We start from the raw sequence: 20,962 nt of genomic DNA on the forward strand, positions 1-20,962 counted from the left end.
CGGAAACTCAGTTAAATGATGTCCTTATTAAAGCTTGCCATCATCTTGGGTTTTCTGTTGGAGAGTGCTTTCTTCCCCATCTTTTCTGTCAAGCACATGCTTTGACGTACTTGGTAAGTACTGGTTTATAAATTCTGTACACTATATAGGCTTTTTCATAAAGGGGTACCAAAAATGATTTGTGAACATGGCAGAGAGCAGCCCTTGAAGGGATAATAAATCTTTATACAATCTGTGTATTTAATACATAAAATTTCTTACGTTGATATTGAAGCCTACATGCAAGTATAGAGAATGCCTTTAATTATGCATCAATAAACTTGCAGTTGTTTGTTCTCTTTCACTTTAAACTTTTAAAGATGTGCTTTGAAAAAGATGCAGAAATAATACCTGAAAGAAAATTTGTCTTGTTTTCACACTTCATCATATACCCACACCCCTTTACCCTTTCTTATTTGCAACTATTTTTTTTCTTTTGTTGTAATAACAGATTTTGCTAAGGTCTGTAAGATGACTCCCAAGTTAAGTTCTTTTTCAGCCAGCCATCTCTTTTTTTTCCCAAAGCTGTGTTTAAGAAATTTTAGCTGTCTGTAGCTGAAGGTCTGATTTGGTCCTTGCAGTATTAATTGCTTTTTGGTGTGATTTATAACTTACTTAATTTAAAAAATACAAGTTAAAAAGTGTGCTTCCTTGTAGTCATCAATATAAATGCTATATTATATGGTTTTAAAGACAGTATCTTTATATTTTCAGGCTGCAGATGGATTCCTATTTGTGGTTGGATGCAACAGAGGAAAAATTCTGTTTGTCTCAGAATCAGTTTGCAAAATACTTAATTATGATCAGGTGGTTATAATTGAGTTTCTTGGTTTGCTTTCAATGTGCATTTTCTTAGAAAATTTTAAACTTTATTGAATGTTACTGAAAAACAGTCCTTGTGTATCATTTCTTGGAACTTCTTTGATTTAATCCCTTTCAGGTAAGGCTTAATATTGTGGAACAAAATATTTGCAAGTACAGTCAGTGTTCCTGATCTGAGTAATAGCCCTGGATGTCAATTGATCATCCTTAACAAAACTGCTAGTCTGAGAGGAAGGGGTAATTTGAAGATATCCTAATTTCTATCTCCAAGAGATTTTCTTCTAAATAGTGAAATGATTTGAGTTTGGGTTTTTTTGTTGGGCCAGGGAAAACTGGTAGTTCAGCAGTGAAAGTTAATAAAAGCTTTCCATGGTAATGCCTTTATGCTCAGATGCACTATGTAACACCTCATCCACAATAACTGTGTTATATACTCTTAACTTGAAGGAAACTGAGATAGTGTGAGTTAGCGAGTTAGCTTAACCCATAGAATAAGAGAAATAGAAAAAGTATAAGCACCTTCTATTAGTTGACATTTAACATCATGGACAATTACCATAAATAATCAAGGCATAACAACTTATTCATGTATCTATGACTTCTGTTCCAAAAACAGAGGCCAAAACAGTTAGTGCTTCCATCTGTCTACTTCTATAACTTTGAAACCATTTGTGTTCTGTTCGTTTTCTTCATAAACGGAAGGGTAACCAATCTGGACTGCTTTATAATTTTTTTATTTTATTTATTTTTTTTTAAATATATCTTTTTAAAGTGAAATGAATAATTTTATGGGAACAAGCATGAAACTTTTTTCCTACACTGAATTTACTCAGGGGCTAAAAAGTACCTTTTGGAGTCTCCACATCAGACATACCTACTTCCAAACCCATGAAACCTTTGCTGTTCCAGCCAGAGAGCTTCAGAGAACATGACTGACAACCCATGAATTTATTAGCTTATTTGGGAATCATTCTAGGTTATGGATCCATCCTGCAGCCTAATCTGTTTGTTAGACCTATATATTTTGACAAGGCTACTTAGTAGTAGCTAGCCTTTCCCAGTGGCTATTTTCCCTTTTCATTAGGGTTAGATGGGGACTGGACAAATGAAAGAGGCTGTACGTTCATCTTGCTTTCTTAGAAGCTTTTCATTAAACCCATTTCTGACTGGCTTATTGGAAAAGTGCTCCCCTTTATGTATGCAGTGATCACATAGCAAGTGTCGTGGGTCCAAAATGAGTTGCAATTTGAATCTAGAATACTGCTTGTCAACAGAGCTCCTTTCTACCCATTGATTTGATCTGCTGTGGTGAAGGTAAGCAAGGGAAAAACCAAAAGCAGCCAAATTCTTTTGAAACAAATTCTCACAGAAATCAGTGCTGCCTACAGTAGTGCAGCAGACCAGTTACTTTGCGTCAGCAAAGTCATCAGGTTGAATGGATCCCAGCTGGAAAGAGTCCTGTAAATATCCCCTACTGAGGAGTGCTGAAGTGAGCTGACCCCAGCTTCCAGGTGGCACCTGGCTCAAGGGTACCATTTTGTCCAGCCACATTAGAGCTGAGAGTCATTAGGCAGCATGAATGTTTTTTCCGGTTTCCTTACCCTGCCATATCTGGGAGTGGAGTTGTTTGTGCATAACCTTCTTTGGTAGGATGAGGAATCATATTATGTACATAAATTAAACGTTTGGTTTTACAGAACTGTTTTTAATATCCAGCTAAATCTGCTGGTTTTCAAAGGGTAAGTAACAAATTATGGTTTTACTGCCCTGTTTTTATTAAAATATTAAACAATGGCAATTTAAATGTGGAGCAAAATGTTGTTGTTTAGAGTAACTGCGGTATTTGACTTCTTTAATGGTGTAGAAAATTGTTTTTCTGAGACAAGTAATGTGTGGGGTCCTGTTCTAAAATTTCTTATTTCTTTTGGTTTTTTGCTTTTTGTTTGGTTTTTTTAATAGGCCAGTCTAATTGGACAAAGTTTGTTTGATTACTTGCATCCAAAAGATGTTGCGAAAGTTAAGGAACAACTTTCTTCTTCGGATATCTCTCCTAGGGAGAAGCTCATAGATGGGAAAAGTAAGTCATATTCAAATGTGCTCAGATTTTTTTAAAAGAGATGTTAATAAATTAATTATTATGCAGGACGTATTCATGTGTTCATATGCACATGGATTTACAACCTTGCAGGATAGTTTCTATGAACCAAACATATTTGAATGCTTTTCTGCTGCTTAGAATGCACTTAGAATTTAAAAGCTAGCCCAGAAAAGAATTTATTTTACTTAATAAGTGTTCAGTAAATTTGCATTGTTAAACATTTACCAAGATGTGGTCTGACATTCTTCCTACCAGGCATACTACTTTCTTTTCTTGTATTTGATAGGTCTTGTCAATACAAAAAGACCTGATGTAGTCGAACATGGGATAAAATACTTCAATATCAAGAGTCACTGTCTTCTCTGAAAATGCTAAGTGTCAAACCTAATTTAAACAGATCTTATTTTGTTTACAGTTATTTCTAATATGGAAAGCATTATGTACTGTGCAGCTAATGACTATTTTATAGCTGGCTTTTGTAAGCATCTTTGCAGTTCTTCCTTGTACCAAATAGACATTGAAGGTTTATAAAGCATATTTAATTTATCAAAATACCATTCAGAATATCAAGAAGGGTTTAAAAATAGGTTGTTAGTTCTTAATTTTGGAATCTGTGACACAGTCATATTTTCTTAGCCCTATTTAAGTTACTAGACTTCTTCCATTTTTAATTGTAAAGACAAAATTTAGGCAGCTAGATAGTAAGAGAATGTACGAGAAGCTAAAATTAAGAAAAGGCCTGTATTCTGAAGTTTTATTGTTGAATTTTTAACTGCTTTACTGAATTTTTGTAAGCTGGCTTGCAAGTACACACAGATTTTCAAGCTGGACCAGCTCGACTAAATTCTGGTGCTCGACGTTCCTTCTTCTGTCGGATAAAATGTAATAGGACCACAGTCAAAGAAGAAAAGGAGTGCTTGCCCAACCCAAAGAAGAAAGGTATTCAAAGAGTGTAGATGAAGTGGGGGCTTTCTGTCTGAAACTTGGTATATTTAAGTCTGAGTCATTAGTGTGACCCTTGTAGTTACCACTGACTTCACAAAGTAGCCGTAGAGAGGTGTAAATATGTACTGGAGACATGTTTTGAAAAACAGTCTAATTGTACTCTTTGTCCTCCCTGTTCATTCCTGGAAAAGAGGGAGAGAGGAACCAGAGGTACAGTGGTTGTTTAGGTCTGTTGTAGTCAAATTTTAGAAGTCTCAGGGAAATTTTTGAAAGCACTGGAGCAGATGAGAAGAATGAGACTAAATAACATATGTCTTGAAGTTAACTGTGAATAAGGCCCGCAAAATCTACTGTTCTGAAGAAAAAAAAAAAGCAAGTAAACAGACTTTTTTTCTGATTTACTTTGTGTTGTGTGTACTTTAAAGTATGATTTTTCCTTTTTCTTTTAGTAGTTAATTTATCAGTGTCATTCCATTCATTTTTCCAGTCATTTAGATTTAATTCATATTTTGCCATGCCTGTACAGCAGTATACCCTTTTCAAGCTTTCAGTGAATGGATCTTTTTAAAATGTAATTTCCAGCTTTTAATACCTTAGTATTGTTTTTTGCAAAGCTGTGGTGAAGTTGCTTGGCCCTGAAATCCTTCTATTTCTGTTTTTCAATGTAACCTGTTATTGTTGAGATATACCATACAATAGAAGATTTTGAAATAGGTCTGTAATTGTAAGTAAATGGAATTCAGTCGCCCTTGATGTGCCAACTAACTTGGTGAGATAAGAGCTTAACTTGTATAAATGTTTCTCGGGAAAGCAGTATTAAGGGAAGGCACCTCGACAATCTGAGAGACCGACAGAGTCACAGTAGAATAACTCAGTTTTTCATTTTACAGAGTTGATGTATGTTTTCTGTAACAGACAGGAAATAAATCTACGCAAAGTGTAATTTGTTCATAATACAGGTATCAAGAATATGTTGGCAATTTTTTGAAGGTTAGTTACTCTAGGACACTTAATGTCATCTCTCTGCCTCGATGCATGTGGGGGTGTTTGCATGTTATATAGGCAGCAAAGTCTACCAGCCATAGGAGTGAATAAACAGCATATGCTGTAGTTTAAGGCTTCTAAAAACTGAGGAATTAAGAAGCCTAAGATAAATAGAAAATAAGCTGGGTTGTTTTCTCTACTGATTCTTTTAGCAATTGCAATAAGCATAAGATCATGTTCACAATAGGTAATTGATATGGAAGCTGCAGAGAGCCTCTTCAGTTCATTTTCTCTTAATATGGTTTCATATGTATTGTAAATTAAAGTGATCTGTGAGTTACCAGACTGTTGGTTTACTTTCTCTGTGAAAGTGTTTGAACTGCCAGCACCTATAACTTTATCTTTCTAAATCTTACATAGAGTTAGAAGTGCTGTCTACAGGTAAGCCAAAACTTTAGTACAATATAGTAAAATATACTCTAATATTTTCTGTAGCCTTGTACAGTTGTTGTAGGTAAGCATAAAATATAGTTGCTGGTCTCACAGTGAACGGAATGAAAAAAGTAATTCAACTTACTTTTTGAACCATAACTGCCTCTTATTTCATTTCTTTTTATTAGATCACAGAAAATACTGTACCATTCACTGTACTGGGTATATGAAGAACTGGCCTCCTAATGAGGTGGGAGTAGAAGAGGAAAATGATGTAGAAAAAGGCAGTAGTAACTTTAACTGTCTTGTTGCAATTGGGAGGTTACACCCTTATGTTGTTCCACAAAAGAGTGGAGAGATAAAAGTCAAAGCAACAGAATTTGTTACACGATTTGCCATGGATGGAAAATTTGTTTATGTAGATCAGCGGTAAGCGTTTCGTTCTTTAATGAAGAGAAAATGAAAGTGACACCGCTAGTTAGATTGTCTAATACTTTTTGTCAGAACTGTAATATCTCAAGCAGGATAGAATTTATAGGTGCTATACACAGGAAGCAGTTCATTCTGAATCTATGAGTACTTGGGCTTTGGGTTTTTTGGCAGACATAAAAGTCATGTATATAATGTATAAAAGTAATATAAATGTATTCCTGTAATGTCCTACAGGAAAAGGTGAGCTAGCAAGATTAAAATATGTCAAAATGCACTCATACTTACTTATTAATAAAGAAAAAATTCAACTTAGAGCTTCATAGCTATGCATATGACTTAAGTAATAATCACTTAAACAGAAATTATTAATTCTTAAGATCTTACTATTTGGAACAAATACATTATATCTAAATTAGGTACCAAATTATTAGGCCTGAAAGCTAAGTCCCTATTTTCTGAACTTTCTAAAACAGACTAATTTGTTGTAGAGACTGAGTTACTGCTTTGCATTTTGAATTTCATTATTGTCACTGGAAGCTTTTTATTGCTTTCAGTCATCTTGTATGTATATTAAAGAATCTACAAGTGTCAGTTTAAACCTATTCCTTTAAGTGGCAGAGCAAAATTCAACACTGGATTTTTATTTTTTTTTTTAATGACTCCTTTATGTGTGACCAGTACCCTGACTGGCTAATGGGAAGACCTAATGATCATAAGTATTTTGTGTGTACATGTGGTTTGCATGTTTAAACACTGTTACTTTGTCTTTGAATTGCCATTCGTTGCAAGTGGGTGATTTGCAGTGAATGATATTTCCTGTTGTTTTAGAGCTAAACTAATACTATATCTTTTTCCCAAACATGAACACAAGCATCTGTTTCTTTGAATATTAATTTTCTGCTTTATCTGATACTGAAGAGAACAGCTTTGCAATTGTTTGAATCCGCTGTAGTTCATGGTTTTTATTTCTAACAGTGCAACAGCAATTTTAGGGTATCTGCCACAAGAGCTTCTAGGAACTTCTTGTTATGAGTACTGCCATCAAGATGATCACAATCATCTAGCTGAAAAACACAAAGAAGGTACAAAATAATTGGTCCTCCCAGACTACTTACAACTGCATGTAACTGCTGTATGAATATCAAAAAAGCAGCAGCTGAGAATTAATAAAACTAAACAATCTTAGCATTGTCCCTTTCTGCATCTGCATTAAGACATGCCTGCATAAAGCCTGTAATAAAAGCAGGGAGAAGCTTCTGTTGTCTTGAATCTTGGTGCAGTGCTTCAGTCGCAAGGGAATAATATTAATGCTTCTTTCAACCCTCTGCTTCAGTTCTTCATAAGAATGAAGAAGGAATGCTGAAGAACCTAATCATGTAATTAAAGACACCAATTATGTTCACCAAGTCAGGAGTCTCCCTACTAGTGGTTTGCAGAAACACAGTACTTGGTGTTTAATTTAAGATTAATAATATTGCTGAAAAGATTGTTGGATTTTAGTAGGGGTCTTGTCAGTTGTTCTGGCATTTAATTTGTATTTCTGGCCATCAAAAACATTTTGGGTTTATGATGCTATAAATCAGATTAATTTTCTTAACTTTCTCTTTCTAAGTATAAATATGGTGATTACAACTTTCCTTTCTTATCTAGTGTTGCAGAATAAAGAAAAAGTATTTACAAATTCCTACAAATTTAGAGCGAAAAACGGGACTTTTATTACTTTAAAGAGTCAGTGGTTTAGTTTCATGAATCCATGGACCAAAGAACTGGAGTACATTGTATCAAACAACACTGTGGTATTGTAAGTAATTTACGTGCATCCCCATGTTATTTTTTGTCTTAATTACAGTTAGCATTAGCAGAAAGCAACCTGCTTAAAAAGCAGACCAAGACTAGAAAATATCAACACTGCACAAAAAGTGGTTGAGTAGCCTGGAACTGTGTTGTTTCCCAGTAGAAAATATGAAGTGGAAGAGTTTCTTACTAAAGGAAGAAAGGAAGGGTCTTTTAAGAAAACTAGATGAATAAATGGAAATGTGAACTTCTGATTTTCCTTCTGAACTTTACAAGGCTGCATGGGTCAGTTGACCTAATTTTAAGTGCTGCCCTACCTACCATGTGTCAGAATGTGGAGAAGCATAATTTGTAGATTGTAGAAATGCAAGGCAGGACAAAAAGATACTCTACAACAGGGGTCCTCAAACTATGGCCTGTGGCCCGGTATTTACAGAACCCCCCTGCCCCCCCCCCCCCCCCCCCCCCCCCCCCCCCCCCCCGCCAGGGGTTGCGGGGTAAACCAAGCAGCCGCAGGTGACTGCCTGCCACTTCATCTGTGCGCCAGCCCCCAAAAGTTTGAGGACACCTGATCTACAAACTGATAGCAAGGGAGGAGCCTGTGAGACAGACAGTAAATGTGTGTTTGATTCTTCTTTTTCATTTTCTGTGCCTTGCAATGGAGCTACAATTTGGATTGTTCCGATGATACTGAGAATCTTTGCCAAAGTCAGGGGGTTGGGGAGCGAGACAGAGGGGATTTTATTTCCATTAAATGAAGTTGTCAAGTGGGCCTTTTAACCATTCTGTAGCTGGTTGGTGTCTTAAGTCAAGATCACCCTCCTGTTTTATGCATGTCCTTTTTCCTCAAGAAGACAGAGAAGAGCAGTTAAGACAGTCTGTGCTGCCCAACAGCCAAAGGGCACTTTTGCCTGCCCTGGAGGTGTGGGTGTCTGCAGCTGTCTAGAGGAGGGAAGGTAGGCAGTAGCTGCTGGCAGAAGGTAGCCACTGACCTGTCCTTGTAGCAGTTGTTTCTGGTTAAGTGGTCTCCCTCCTAGTAGTAAAGGTGGCAGCCACCTTCCCTTGTCATGGAACACAGACAACTACATTGGCTTTTCTTCTTTATTTGGAGAGTAAGTGGAAATGAATATCTCACCCAGTGCTTCAGAAACAGTACAAAGGATTGAACACTGAAACATGAGGAATATCTTATTTTTTTACTAGTTCGAGGACATTTGTTTTTACTCTGTGTAAAGTATTGTTGAAATCAAACATAAATATGCTGGGGTTTGCATTTGAAACATTTGCTGATTTTTTTATTTTTTTTTTGTCTTTGTGTGTGTTTTGGGTTTTTTTTATTTAAATCTCAGAGGTCATAACGAGTCAGCTGAAGAACAGGTCCTCTATGGTTCCCAGCCTGCAGAAGGCAAGTGTCACTTCTTACAATTATCATAGGTGCATCTCTTGGTCAATCTTTACAGTGTTAGATTTATTCAATCCAGGCATTTTTTTATTCTAGGTTGTTGTGCAAGGAAAGATTAATTTTGTTTTTTAAAGCTAATTGTGGTGACAATTTCACATTAGTCAGGGCATCCTAATTCATATCATTCACATAGAATCATTTAGGCTGGAAAAGACTCAAGGTAGTCCAACATAACTGCCATCAGAAGGGCTGTAAGCGTATCTTCTAGGAACTTCTATTATAGCTAGGATTTTGGTTGATAGGATATTATGCTTCTGTCAGATGTTTTTCATATTTTGCCTGGTTTTCTGAAGAAATGCAATTTTGTACTGTCTGAGTTTACCAATAGAATATGGAGTGATACTGATATTGATAAATACTCTGTTAATATTTTTCTGCTGTGCATAGATTCTGATTTCTATGTGCTATTTTATCTTGCTTTAAGGTTTATTATTTTTTCTTTTTAAATTGTTCTTTTTAATAACTGATTTCAGTTTGTGAAAAATCCAAGGGCTTTTTCTCATGTGTGTTTCATTGTCTGTCAGAGAGACTGGAAGTGGTAATGATTAAAGCTAGTTTCACTACTGGAGATCAGCAATTTTCACAAATATGTTGTTTACTTACTGTTATATTACAAATGTGACAACACTCTCCCCCATGAGTTAGTGTTTAAAGGAATTTAATTTCTGAAAATAAGAGATACAGGACAAAACCTGCTTTAAAATTAATCCTTGAGGTGGTTGTTCCTTGCTGTGTAATGAAACTGCTACAGACTTAAGGTTTTATTTTGGTTTTTTAACTGTAGATGCTGTAAAACAGACTTTAGTAAGTGTACCTGGAATGTCCTCTGGAACAGTTCTTGGTGCTGGAAGTATAGGAACCGAAATTGCAAATGAAATACTAGAACTGCAAAGGTAACAAACACTTAACATCATACGTTAGGCTTTGAAGTTGAGAGAGAGGAGAGGTGTATGTGTTTATATGGGGGTTGTTCAAGTTTAATTTTTATTGTTATGCATATAAAGTATTTTTAGATGGAGCAGTGGCATTATGAGATACCAATTACAACCTAATGTTAGTCTCATGCATGGCAGAACACTTTACTGGTGGTGAGAAACAGTTTTGTTCTGGGCATACAGTTCCCTTTGTTAATGAAAGTATTATTTAACTGTGACTTTGAAAGTGTTACTGTGATGCAGCTTCTTCACATGATGTTGAAATGGGTAGATAAACTATTCGGGAACAGAAAATCAGTTGTCTGTGAGTAGCATTTATATTTTTCTGATAGCATCGCTCTGCTAAGAAAACTTTTCTTGAAACAGTCCCCAGTGGAGCACTTTCATAGCCTGTATTGCCCTTCCTGATTATCCTGAATGTAGACTAAAGTGCTAGCACAATTCCCTCTCAGTACTGCCATAGATTAAAAAAACCCCTCACTGCGTCATTCCAAATGCAAATCTGTACAAGATTAAAATTGTTGAAGATTGACCCTTTTAAAACTAACTAGTTTTACCACATACCTAGTATAGCCAAGGAATTCAAAAGGAAGAAACACAATTTTAATGTGAAGATAACCTTATATATTGTTTTTGTGTTGTGCCCGCAGTGTTGCCTGACTTATATATAGAGAGAGGTTATTAAGCTGTCAGTTTGCACTGTATCAGCATTTGTTGTCTAAGAACATTTTTTTAAAAAAAGTCTCTGAGCCCCCTTGTTCCAGGACTTTGGGATGCACATGCATAGAAATGTCTGTTTTGAGTCTCAACTATTTCAGGAATTAAGGCTTCATCAGAAGGTCCAATCACTTTTGTTAAGGTTAAAATTAGGATAATGGTACTATCATCTCATCGGCATGGGACAAGTTATCTAAGTGTTAGCTTTGGATAATGAAGCCATCCCTCAGACTTCAGATCTTATACTTCCAGTTCCAGGTAAATGAATGACAGAAATCTTCTGTGTCTGCAGAACAGCGTGTTGCGAGGTTCCATGTAGTTTTTCCCACTGACGCTTTTAACCCGGACCTGAAAGAATAGTAATATTAAACCTTCCAGGAAAAAGTGCATTAGTTTTGGCAACAGTGGTAAAGGTATAAGGAATAGTTTCCTATCATAGAATATCCTGAGTTGAAAGGGACCCGTGACGATCACCAGGTCCAACTCCTGACTCTACATGGGGTAACCTAAAAGTTAAACCATATATCTAAGAGTGTTTTCCAAACACTTCTTGAACAGCAACAGGCTTGCATCATGATCACTTCCTGGGGAGCTTGTTCCAGTGCTTGACCATCCTCTCGGCAAAGATCTTTTTGCTAATACCTTCCCCTGATACAGCTTTAAGCTGTTCCTCACATCCTATCCTTGGACGCCGGCGAGAAGACATCAGCACCTGCCTCTCAGCTCTCCTTCAAGGAGGTTGTAGACAGCAATGAGGTTACCTCTTATTCTCCTCCAAGCTGAACAAACCTAGTATCCTCAGCTGTTCTTCATAAGTCATGCCCTTCAGTCCTTTCACCATCTTTGTTGCTCTTCTTTGGACATGTTCTATTATTTTTATATCCTTCTTATATTGTGGAGCCCAAAGCTGTGCACGGTACTTGAGGTGAGGCCACACCAATGCTGAGTCTAGGGGGACAGTTGCTGCTTTTGACTCGTTAGCTGTACTGTACTTAATGTACCTCAGGATACCATTGTCTTGCTTGGCCACCAGGGCACATTGTTGACTTGCATTGGAGCTTACTGTCAACCAAACCCCCCAGATCTCTTTCTGCAGGGCTGCACTCCTTTGTGGAACAGCAGTTTAAGGCAGCAGGATGTTTACCATAGTTTGTCTGATTAACCAGAACATCTTTTCAGGAAGATCACAGTGATAGTTTATACTTGCTTCTAATTTAAAAAGTGAGGCTGCTAAGAGAAATTAAAACCCCTGCAAGTTAGGAGTTCAAAGAACTACTTTCCAACACAAATACTTGTGAAAGTGCTGGCAGTGATGAGCACGTGCCTCAATAAGCTGCACCAGGTACTCTTGCTCTTCAAGTCATTGATTGGACTTGGTGTTTTGCCTGGTTATGTTCACATCTTGAACACTGGTTAGTAAATGAAACATTACATTGCTTTCTTTGGGAACAGTCATCTTATTTCTCAACTAATAACTGAATGTCACAAGCTCTTGAAAAGAAAAATGTTTTGCTTACCAGCTTCGTTGGCCAGTGATCTGAGCCATTTTAGTCTTGTGCAGGTATGTTTGTTTCAGTGATCTTAGTTGTCTGTGGACACTGGAAATTGAGAAATAAACTGGTGCTGAAATTAATAGCCCAAGAAGTTGCTATGCAGGTGAAAGAAAAAAGGTTAAGAGCAAAGTCATGCAGGATAAGGTAAACTGTGTCCAAAGGAAGGGCAGTTCTGAAAAGAAGCCAGCTGTGTATGGAAGGGAGCAGTTGCACTGTGTAACTGGGACGTCTGGCATGATATTCATCATACAGTCCTGTATCTTGGGGGGAAAATAAGCTAAAGGTGTTCACAAATGCAGTTGGCCATTGAAGGCCTCATCAGTAAGAACTGAATGTTTCTAGAGATGTCTGGAAGTAGCTGCTTGCATCCAGATGTAGCTCAGTTTTCCAGAATTGTTGCTGAAAACAATGCTGTATTTCATTCCAGCAGAAGAAGAGTAGAACTTTGTGCTATTTCTTCATTTTTCTTTTGTATGAAATCAAGTTACTATCTTGCACACACTGAGGCAATCAAAACTAGAGAAAAGAGTGATCAACAGAGGCTAACACCAGCTGATTTTCATCAGATACCTTTGTGACTACAAACATAATCAAATAGCATGACTGTATTTACTATCTGAATCTGCTCTCTGCATTATTTTTTTATATCAGTAAGACACAGATGGTTCTCAAGCTGTGCATCAGACATCACCAAGTTCATTTTTTTTTTTAAATTTCAGGACTATGCCTACAGCTCTATTTACAAGCATACCTGAACTGAATTAGCATGTGATGAATGATCGTTTCAGTTACAGCAATGCTATACAGCTACTCAACCTAGAGTTTCTGTCCCAGCTTAGGGAGATGGCAGTACTGCTTATGAAATGTGGCATTGCATATTGGAATGTAGGGAACTAACAAATATTCCACACAAATAACTCAACTTACTTAAGATAGGCTGTTTATCCACCCATTTTCTGTCTTTCTTCCAATCCCTTATCACATTTCGGATCTGAGGAGGTGATGAAAATGGAAGCATCCAGGGTGCCCCAGTTCTTCTATAGCCTTGTCCTTTGGGAGTCAGGAAGAGCAGGGGAGGTGGGAGCAAGCTGTCCAAAGGGTGCTGGTACAACATTTTCACTCTTAGTTTCGTATCTGGCATGTTTGGTGAGGAAGGATGAGCAGTATCTCAAATAATTCTGGTACCAAACAAGTGCTTTTTCTTTTTAGTTGGAATTTTATGAAAATATGGAAAGACGGGTATAACAAAATAATAGTAGAGGGAGTATTAGAATGATGTGTTGTTTTCCCTCCACCATTTAGCAGAACTTCCTTATGTTGTCTGTATTCTGTATGTATTTGAAATGTACCTGTTTGTCCCACTGTGCGTAATTCTGAAATCTGTTACTCTTTGGTCTGTCAGTGCTGGTGATTAAACAGAAAAATAAAAGTGTACTCTAGTAATTATGACCCGTGGCCTTTATTAATCTCTTCTGCTTTTTGTGATATCAAAACTTGGAGCAGAAGAATTTAGAATCTTCAGGAGAATTTAAGAATGTTGTCTCAGATTAGGTGGCTCATGCTTCATGACTGGGGAGGTCTGCAGGTTATTTTTCAGTTTATGATTAATGTGACTTGGCAAATGAACTAAACATATATAATTTTAGGTTGCATTCTTCACCATCTGGGGAGTTAAGTCCGTCACATCGCTTGAGAAAGGCGCCTTCTCCAGCTCTAACTGTAAACTGCAGCAATGTGAGTATGTCTCTGCCTGTAAAAATCTAAAAGGTTAATGTCAAACAGCTCAAAGCCTATGTTTCACCCAAATTACCCTGACTTGTGTGTTTGTGAGAGAATGTGTAAGGTGTTGCCAACTGCCTGCCAGCTATGAAATTCTTCTGGGAGGTGTGACAGCAGCAGTTGTTCCAACCTCATTCATGGGGGCATTAGTTCAAGTCTTAAGGGGCTATTCCTGAGGCCAAGAGGACTGCAGTCCCCACTCAGGTATCATGATCTCTGCCAAAGCTCTACAAATATGCTAAATATGAGTGCGATTCACGTGATGAGGACTCTTCTGGATTTGGAATTGCCTTAAAACTTCTGCTAAGTAACTAGTCAGAGAATAGAAGTGTGGCCACCTGTTCAGTTTGACAATCTCAATAAAATACGAGTTCTTGTTTTCTCTCACTTGTCCTTTTAATCTTAATGTTCTTAAAGATCCTTTTAAGAATTTGTTGTATGTTCTCAGTTTTGAAATGTCTAAAATTTTTACTTTGAAGGTATTTCAGTAGTCTAAAACTTGATAGAATATGCTTTTTTAATAATCTAGTAGTGCTGGTAATACCACAAACTATCATAGTTATTGACCATAAATATGGAATAATTACATATTTTTTTACCGAAGTATATTGTATGTTGTATATTGTGCACTGTACGAACAAAAAATTTACTACTTCATCAGTACTTCTTTGGTTGTAAATTCCTTCCATTTAGACAGTTTATCTTCCTGTTGCAATTTTTATTTCCCAACAATACTATTCCAGACTAGAGATTGTTTTGGCTTCCTCCCTTTTCATGATCAGCTGTGCCTTGCCTTACTGCAAGTCTTTCTTCCTAAGAGTTAGTGGACTTGTGTATACTGACCTTTCTAAATCATGCAGCATGTCATCATAAGCATAACTTCGTTGTGTTCATTGAAGGGTTTTTCTTAATATTCTGTGCTTTGGTATCACATTTGTTCATAAAATGCTTTTGTAAAGCATTTCAACTTTATATAATTTCATAGTGGAAAATGCACAAGTCAGGCAACCCAAGAAATCTATCCTGCTAAGTTGCATGTATGTGTTACATGAAACAAAAGGCAGGGGCGGGGAGAGGTTTTTTCCTGGTGTGTTTGGGTGGGGATGACTTCCATCTCTGTTGTTGCTAGCCTCATTTTTCTGAAGTGCAAAAATTAATTTAAAACTACTTAGATTTTTATTATGATGGTAACAAGATGCAAAAATAATAGAAAAGATAGAATTTATAGTTTAGAATTCATATACTTTAATGCATATGGCAGAACATTTTTCTTAATCTCTTAGCTAGAATGTGTCAACATCAGCAAACATGATTTCTAGTTTATGGTACTAGACATGGGAAGTATATACTAGTACAATTTGTGCTGGATTTATTTGCTGAATATTGAATTAGACCCTCAATAAAGCAGACACCATCCCTGTGAAGTACCTCTGACTTCGTCTAACACCTTTTATTTAAGCCAAGTCCAGTGGTATGTTTCTTTAAAAAAAAAATGTTTTAAAATGCAGTAGATCTGCCTGTTGGTGCATATTTTTCATTTACTCTATAAATCGCTGTCAAAGTGTTAAGAACTAAATAATATTACTGTAATGTAATAATTGTGACTAAATTTAAGATTTAGTTCTGTCCCTTTTACTACTTCTGTTCTTTCAGGTGCCAAATAAAGAGGCGATTCAGTTATGTCCTTCGGAAACAGAAGTTCTAGAGACTTCAGAACAAAACCAGGGTGCTATTCCGTTTCCCAATAATGAACCTCTCCTCAGTAAGATTTATTTCTCTTGTGGATATTTTGGGGATTGCAGGGGGAGACATTTCTGAGAAATGGTGTAGATTTTCAGTGCAGCACTTACCAACCATGTATAAATTGTAGAGAGATTTGTCTGTCTGCCTGAAGATGAGAGGACTCTTAAACCAGATGTATTATCACTGGAAGACAAACAGCAAAATTTGATCAGTGATTGAATCTTATGACAAAAATAACATCATGTAACAGAACTTTACCATTACATTCTTGCATGCCACAGTTTTAGTTAGGTACTTACTCGCACTCTCTTCAGAAAAGAGAGATTGGTAAGAAAAAGTATTTCAGTGCAATGTAAGGGAACTAGTTGTAATTTAGCACTGTATCTCTTTCTGAACTGCAAACTGTGAATAGTCAATACAAAGGGCTAGTCAAAATGTTTCAGAAGGAAAACACGTGTTTTTCTTTTTTTTCTTTCCCCTCATTCAAGCATGCACCAAGGCAACAGTTTGGCTGGATATAGGATTCCCTGACCCTATAAGAGGAGAACACCACTGTATTATTTTTAACATAAAAGGCAAAGTGATATAAAAGCAATGTTTATGCTTATCCTATATTTCAGGTCTTAAAAACTTTTCCATCTCCCTTGTTTATTTCAGTTACTACAAATTTATTTATTTATTGATGTGTTTATAACCTATAGCTTTCTTCCAGTGTAGCTATAAGCCCTTCCTGTAAAAACAGGCAAAGGGAAAAAAAAGTTAAAACCTAATCCTTGAATAAGGGTTTGGGGCGGGGGGGGCAGGGAAGCCAACAACATTTATCCAAGATAGGCAAGGAAGTGTTTTTCATTGATACGTGAGCTAAAGCGTTTTACCTTCCTGTTGTTGAAGGCAAGGGTATAGCGTTGATTTCTAGAGGTAACACATAGTAACTTGGAAGGTTTCAGGAGTTCATCTGGCATAGTACATAAGATGAGAATTCAGGTAGATGATTGTGTTTTCCCATAAAGTGACATAAAGTAGAAAGCAGTTTTCTACTTCAGTGACAAACCTGACTGCATGGATACAAGTTTTATTAGCTAGCAGTTGGAGGAAGTCCAATGGCTTGGCGAGACTTAAGTCATCGTCTTAAATCAAGTTATGTATGTCCTTGTAACTGTCTGCAAACAGCCATCATTTCCATTACCTGACTTACCTTTTTTTTTAACATTTATGTGTAAATGTTTGCCTCGACTTCAAAGAAAGGTGCCGGTTACAAACAAGTAAGTTTTGAAAGTTACCATGTTCTTCATGTTTTGTACTGCTTACGTTAATATTTTAATAATTCTATAGGTGGTAATTCTCAGCTGGACTTTGATGCAATATGTGAAAATGATGACACTGCTATGACGGCTCTTATGAATTACTTGGAGGCTGATGGAGGACTTGGGGATCCAGCTGAACTCAGTGATATACAATGGGCTCTCTAGTTTTGCTTTTTCAAAATAAGAAGGAATGTAAAATTTGTAATGCACAAAACCGTACATCCTCAGTACTGTATTATAGTTTTTTAATGTTTCATTTGAATTGCTGTCTATATATTTTTAAAGACTGAAGCCTTGTTCAGAGAGAGACAGTTTCTGCTGCACCTATGGAAAGATGCACTATTTTTTTCATGAGGGGAAATATTGAAATTTTAATACTGAACCATCTATAACTGGAATGCTTAAAACACATTACTATATTTTTGCTAGAAAGCTTTAACCAAAAGGTACTGTACAATGTACAGGATTTTTTTTTCTTAGTTTTAATACTTACTTTTATTTATTGTTTTTGTTTCAAACGGTAGAATATTGATCATCCATGTTACTTTCTGTAGAACCTACTGTTTCACACAGTTTTAAGAATATTTGTAACTATGAAATCTCAGTGAAATGATTTGCACACACTACAGTTGTAAAATAACTGACTGTAATTCTCAAATGATGCAGTTTGTGGTTCCTTGCCCTTTTCAGAAGTGCGATTTTTTTGTAGTCAAAAGTGTAAATAAAGCATGCAGTTCTGGGAGCAAGAATTTGAATTGGATCACCGTAACAATCAGAAGAGAGTGTCTGGAGATGTATAGTAATTTCCCCAGTTTGCAAACATAACGAGTGTAAGAAAAATGCAACAAAATCTTAATTACTATCTTGAATTATTTGTAATGTGCTATTAGAGGGGCAGTGCATAGAACCTAAGAAAAATAATGCTATACCTATTGCAAAGCACTTCGATCTCATCACAGGTTAATTACTAACTAGAGAAGTCTGGATAGATTGTCTTGGTTCCAGAATGAGGCTAGTACTGTCTACTAGTGAAAAAAATGTTAAAATTCTATAGTATTTTATAGTTTCTGTGTTTTTGGAGAGATTAGGGTGACTTTTCTATTGCTTGAGTCTGTGACTTTTTAAAATATTTGTGTAATATAGTGCTGTCTGTAAATAAATGCTATATAGGATGATCTTTTGGAGGACAGCTTTTGCAAGAATTGTCCCAGTTACAGCAAATTACTCAAGAACATGGCACTTAATAGGTTGTATTAAAAGAATATAGCATTAATATACAAAGTGGATCTCAATCTCTGGTATTAAAAGTTCAGACAAATTTTTGCATTGCTGATGTATTACAAAAGCATAGTTTTTCTGTTGTGTTTTTTTTATTCAGGTAATGCAAGGAAAGCATTTGAAGATATTTGATACATGTGCATATTTTTAATACAGACACTTAAACATAGGTACTACCGTAAGCGTGGTGGTGTTCGCTTTAACACTAAAGGTGAGCAATGGGCAGCGTGCTTCAAATATTTTTACGGAGGCCCAAGTGTGTGACCAAATAGATGTGGTAGCCACTAGATGTCATGCTTTACTGTTGGATAACTACTGTTTCCTGAATAAATTCATCACTGTGTCATGCACTGGCTTCCTATGCTTTGACAGAGCAGCTTTATATCTTATAGATATGAATCGTTTTGCAAATGATGAATTTTTTGGTGACATCTTGTCCAGATTTTCTAGAACAGCTTATTGAGTTAAGATTTTTAAGTCTATAGATTTTTTGCATTCAGCTTGCATGTGACTTCCTGCATTCAGCTTTTAGTTTTTTTGTTTTGATTTGGTTTTTTTTACAGATATGGGGCCAAAATTATCTGTTCTCTAGCTTTATTAGAATAAACTTTTATGTTTCTTTGCAGAAAAATAATTTTGGGCTATATCATGGAGCAAAGTGAGAAGAACAGGCGCTTTCTAAGAATTGATAGAATTCTATTTGTATAAATGAAATCTGATAATTTCAATTTCTTCCACTGTAAAATGCAGTTTATTTTTTCCATTTTATTCTAGAAATAAATTCTAAATAAAACAAAAAGTACTGTAGCTAACATTGATAAATTAGTAAATAAATACCTTAAAATTATACAGGCTTTCTTCAACATAGCTTCTTTAACTGGATTAGTTTCAAAATGGTGCGGATGTTGTTATTGAAGGAGAATATTAATTCTTTACAAGATTTATATAACTGTCTAGAGTCAAATCACTATTTTTGGATTCTTCTTGGGTTTCCCTAAAAAATAAAAACAAAAATGTAACTTTGAGTCTTTTGCAGTCAATGATCAATATTGTGACTTTTAATTCATTTATTAGTCTCCTTTTACTTATTTGTTAATTTTTCTGTCTTAAAGCAGTTTTACAACAAGACGTGTCACTTGCAAATATTTACAATGAAATTAATACATATTTTTGAATAAAGTTGAGATAGTATGTGCTTATTTCTGTTCATATAACAATAAAATTCTAGTAAGATATGGACATTTTTTTTCTTGGCATGGTGCAGGGTATCGAAGGATGTGGTTAAATCAGGTCAATAAAATGCTACTTTGGTGCACTGCTGTGAGTCTGCTGACAATTCTATCTAATACTGAATTTAAATAGGGAAGTACTCAAGCTTTCAGATCCCAGGCTTGTTCCCTAAAAATATCAATGGGGGAATTGAATTAATGTGGATTTTGGTAGCTCAAGATGATATTTGCTAGCCAGGGTAACTTTGTAATCTAAACCAACACGCATTTTCTACGTTCTGAAAACAGGTGCTGTTGCAGCTTAATGGGGCTGTACCTGGAAGAAGCTTTTTAAACGGTGTACATGGGTACGATTCTTAGAGTCCTGTGTGGGTAGGTATGGTGGGTGATAAAGCAGGTGTCAACAGGCTCTTAAAAGCCTGATTAGTTATCAGGGTTGTACTTGGAGATGTGTCAACTGATTTGTTAGAGAGGGCACATACAGAATTAAAGACAAAATCTGGATGGGAGAGAAGTTCTGTTACAAGCAGGAGCTTATTTGGGAAACCGCTTCCTGTGTGTACAGGAAAACATGGGAATTCTTCTCAGAATTAGGAGCAGGGAATGGGAGTGTGGTAGAGACAAATACCATCCGGGTACTGCTGGAATGAGAAGGTGATCTGGCTGGGTGGAGGGTAATAGTTAGCTGTCACCAGCCTGGGTTAATCGGAGCTAGACTGCCAGGTGGCCTGGGCTGCCGGGTGGCACACAGGATTAAAACAGCGCTTCAGAACAGCATCATGTCTCACAGCGATGAATCATGAAGATGCCAATATATTAAACCTTAACTTTTTTGCATTTCCTGTAAACAATGTTTGGCAGTTGGTAGCGGGGGGGTGATGGTGTGTGTCCTTTCTGTGCTGTTGGGTGTAACTGCTTCTTGGGATTCCCTTGTAGTGTTCAGCTGAGTGCAGTGCTATTGGTGCTCTGAAGGGTTGGTCACAGCAGTTTGTTCCTGTTCATGATCCAAACTGAAGAATTTATTCATGATCCATGAATTTAAACATGATCCATGCCTGAACATGATCCAAAGGAAGAATTTATTGCTGCCTAAGTGATGCTGCATCTCCGCAGACCCTGACTTCTGTCCTTTCTCACTTAGTCTTTTTCTTCTTTTCTGTGGGTTGGCACATAGAATGTAAATTCATAAAATGTCCTGGAATTCCAGGAAGGAATTGTCAGCTGGACAGCTTTGTGCCGCTTAGGACTTCTCTGAAGATTATTAATTTTTTTTTCGCCGTTCCTGGGGAGAATTACTTTGCTCTTGCAAATATGGAGGTCAAGAAGCTACCTGGGGTTTTAGGTTCTTGCAGGCTAAAAAATAGAAAGGCATGTTTCAGAGCAGCAGAATTAGAGGATCCAGGAAAAAAGGGGAGC

General features: G+C 36.5%; 1 protein-coding gene across 8 annotated transcripts in view; it reads left to right on the forward strand.

The window, feature by feature from the left end:
* ARNTL2 (aryl hydrocarbon receptor nuclear translocator like 2) overlaps window positions 1–19,556 on the forward strand; it is a 37,561-nt gene extending 18,005 nt beyond the window's left edge. For 7 of the 8 annotated variants that reach the window (XM_037387558.1, XM_037387563.1, XM_037387562.1 and 4 more), the window contains 11 exons: window positions 754–846; window positions 2,821–2,938; window positions 3,755–3,898; window positions 5,509–5,749; window positions 6,728–6,834; window positions 7,403–7,553; window positions 8,896–8,951; window positions 9,793–9,901; window positions 13,860–13,947; window positions 15,646–15,754; window positions 17,068–19,556. In XM_037387558.1, coding sequence (XP_037243455.1) covers window positions 754–846; window positions 2,821–2,938; window positions 3,755–3,898; window positions 5,509–5,749; window positions 6,728–6,834; window positions 7,403–7,553; window positions 8,896–8,951; window positions 9,793–9,901; window positions 13,860–13,947; window positions 15,646–15,754; window positions 17,068–17,204 — 1,353 coding nt within the window. In that variant the 3' untranslated portion in view covers window positions 17,205–19,556. The remainder of the gene's footprint in view (window positions 1–753; window positions 847–2,820; window positions 2,939–3,754; window positions 3,899–5,508; window positions 5,750–6,727; window positions 6,835–7,402; window positions 7,554–8,895; window positions 8,952–9,792; window positions 9,902–13,859; window positions 13,948–15,645; window positions 15,755–17,067) is intronic. The other variant, XR_005104278.1, reaches the window with a different exon arrangement.
* The last annotated feature ends 1,406 nt before the right edge of the window (window positions 19,557–20,962 follow it).

This window comes from Falco rusticolus, chromosome 5, assembly GCF_015220075.1.
Source record: "Falco rusticolus isolate bFalRus1 chromosome 5, bFalRus1.pri, whole genome shotgun sequence".
NCBI classification, from domain to species: domain Eukaryota; kingdom Metazoa; phylum Chordata; class Aves; order Falconiformes; family Falconidae; genus Falco; species Falco rusticolus.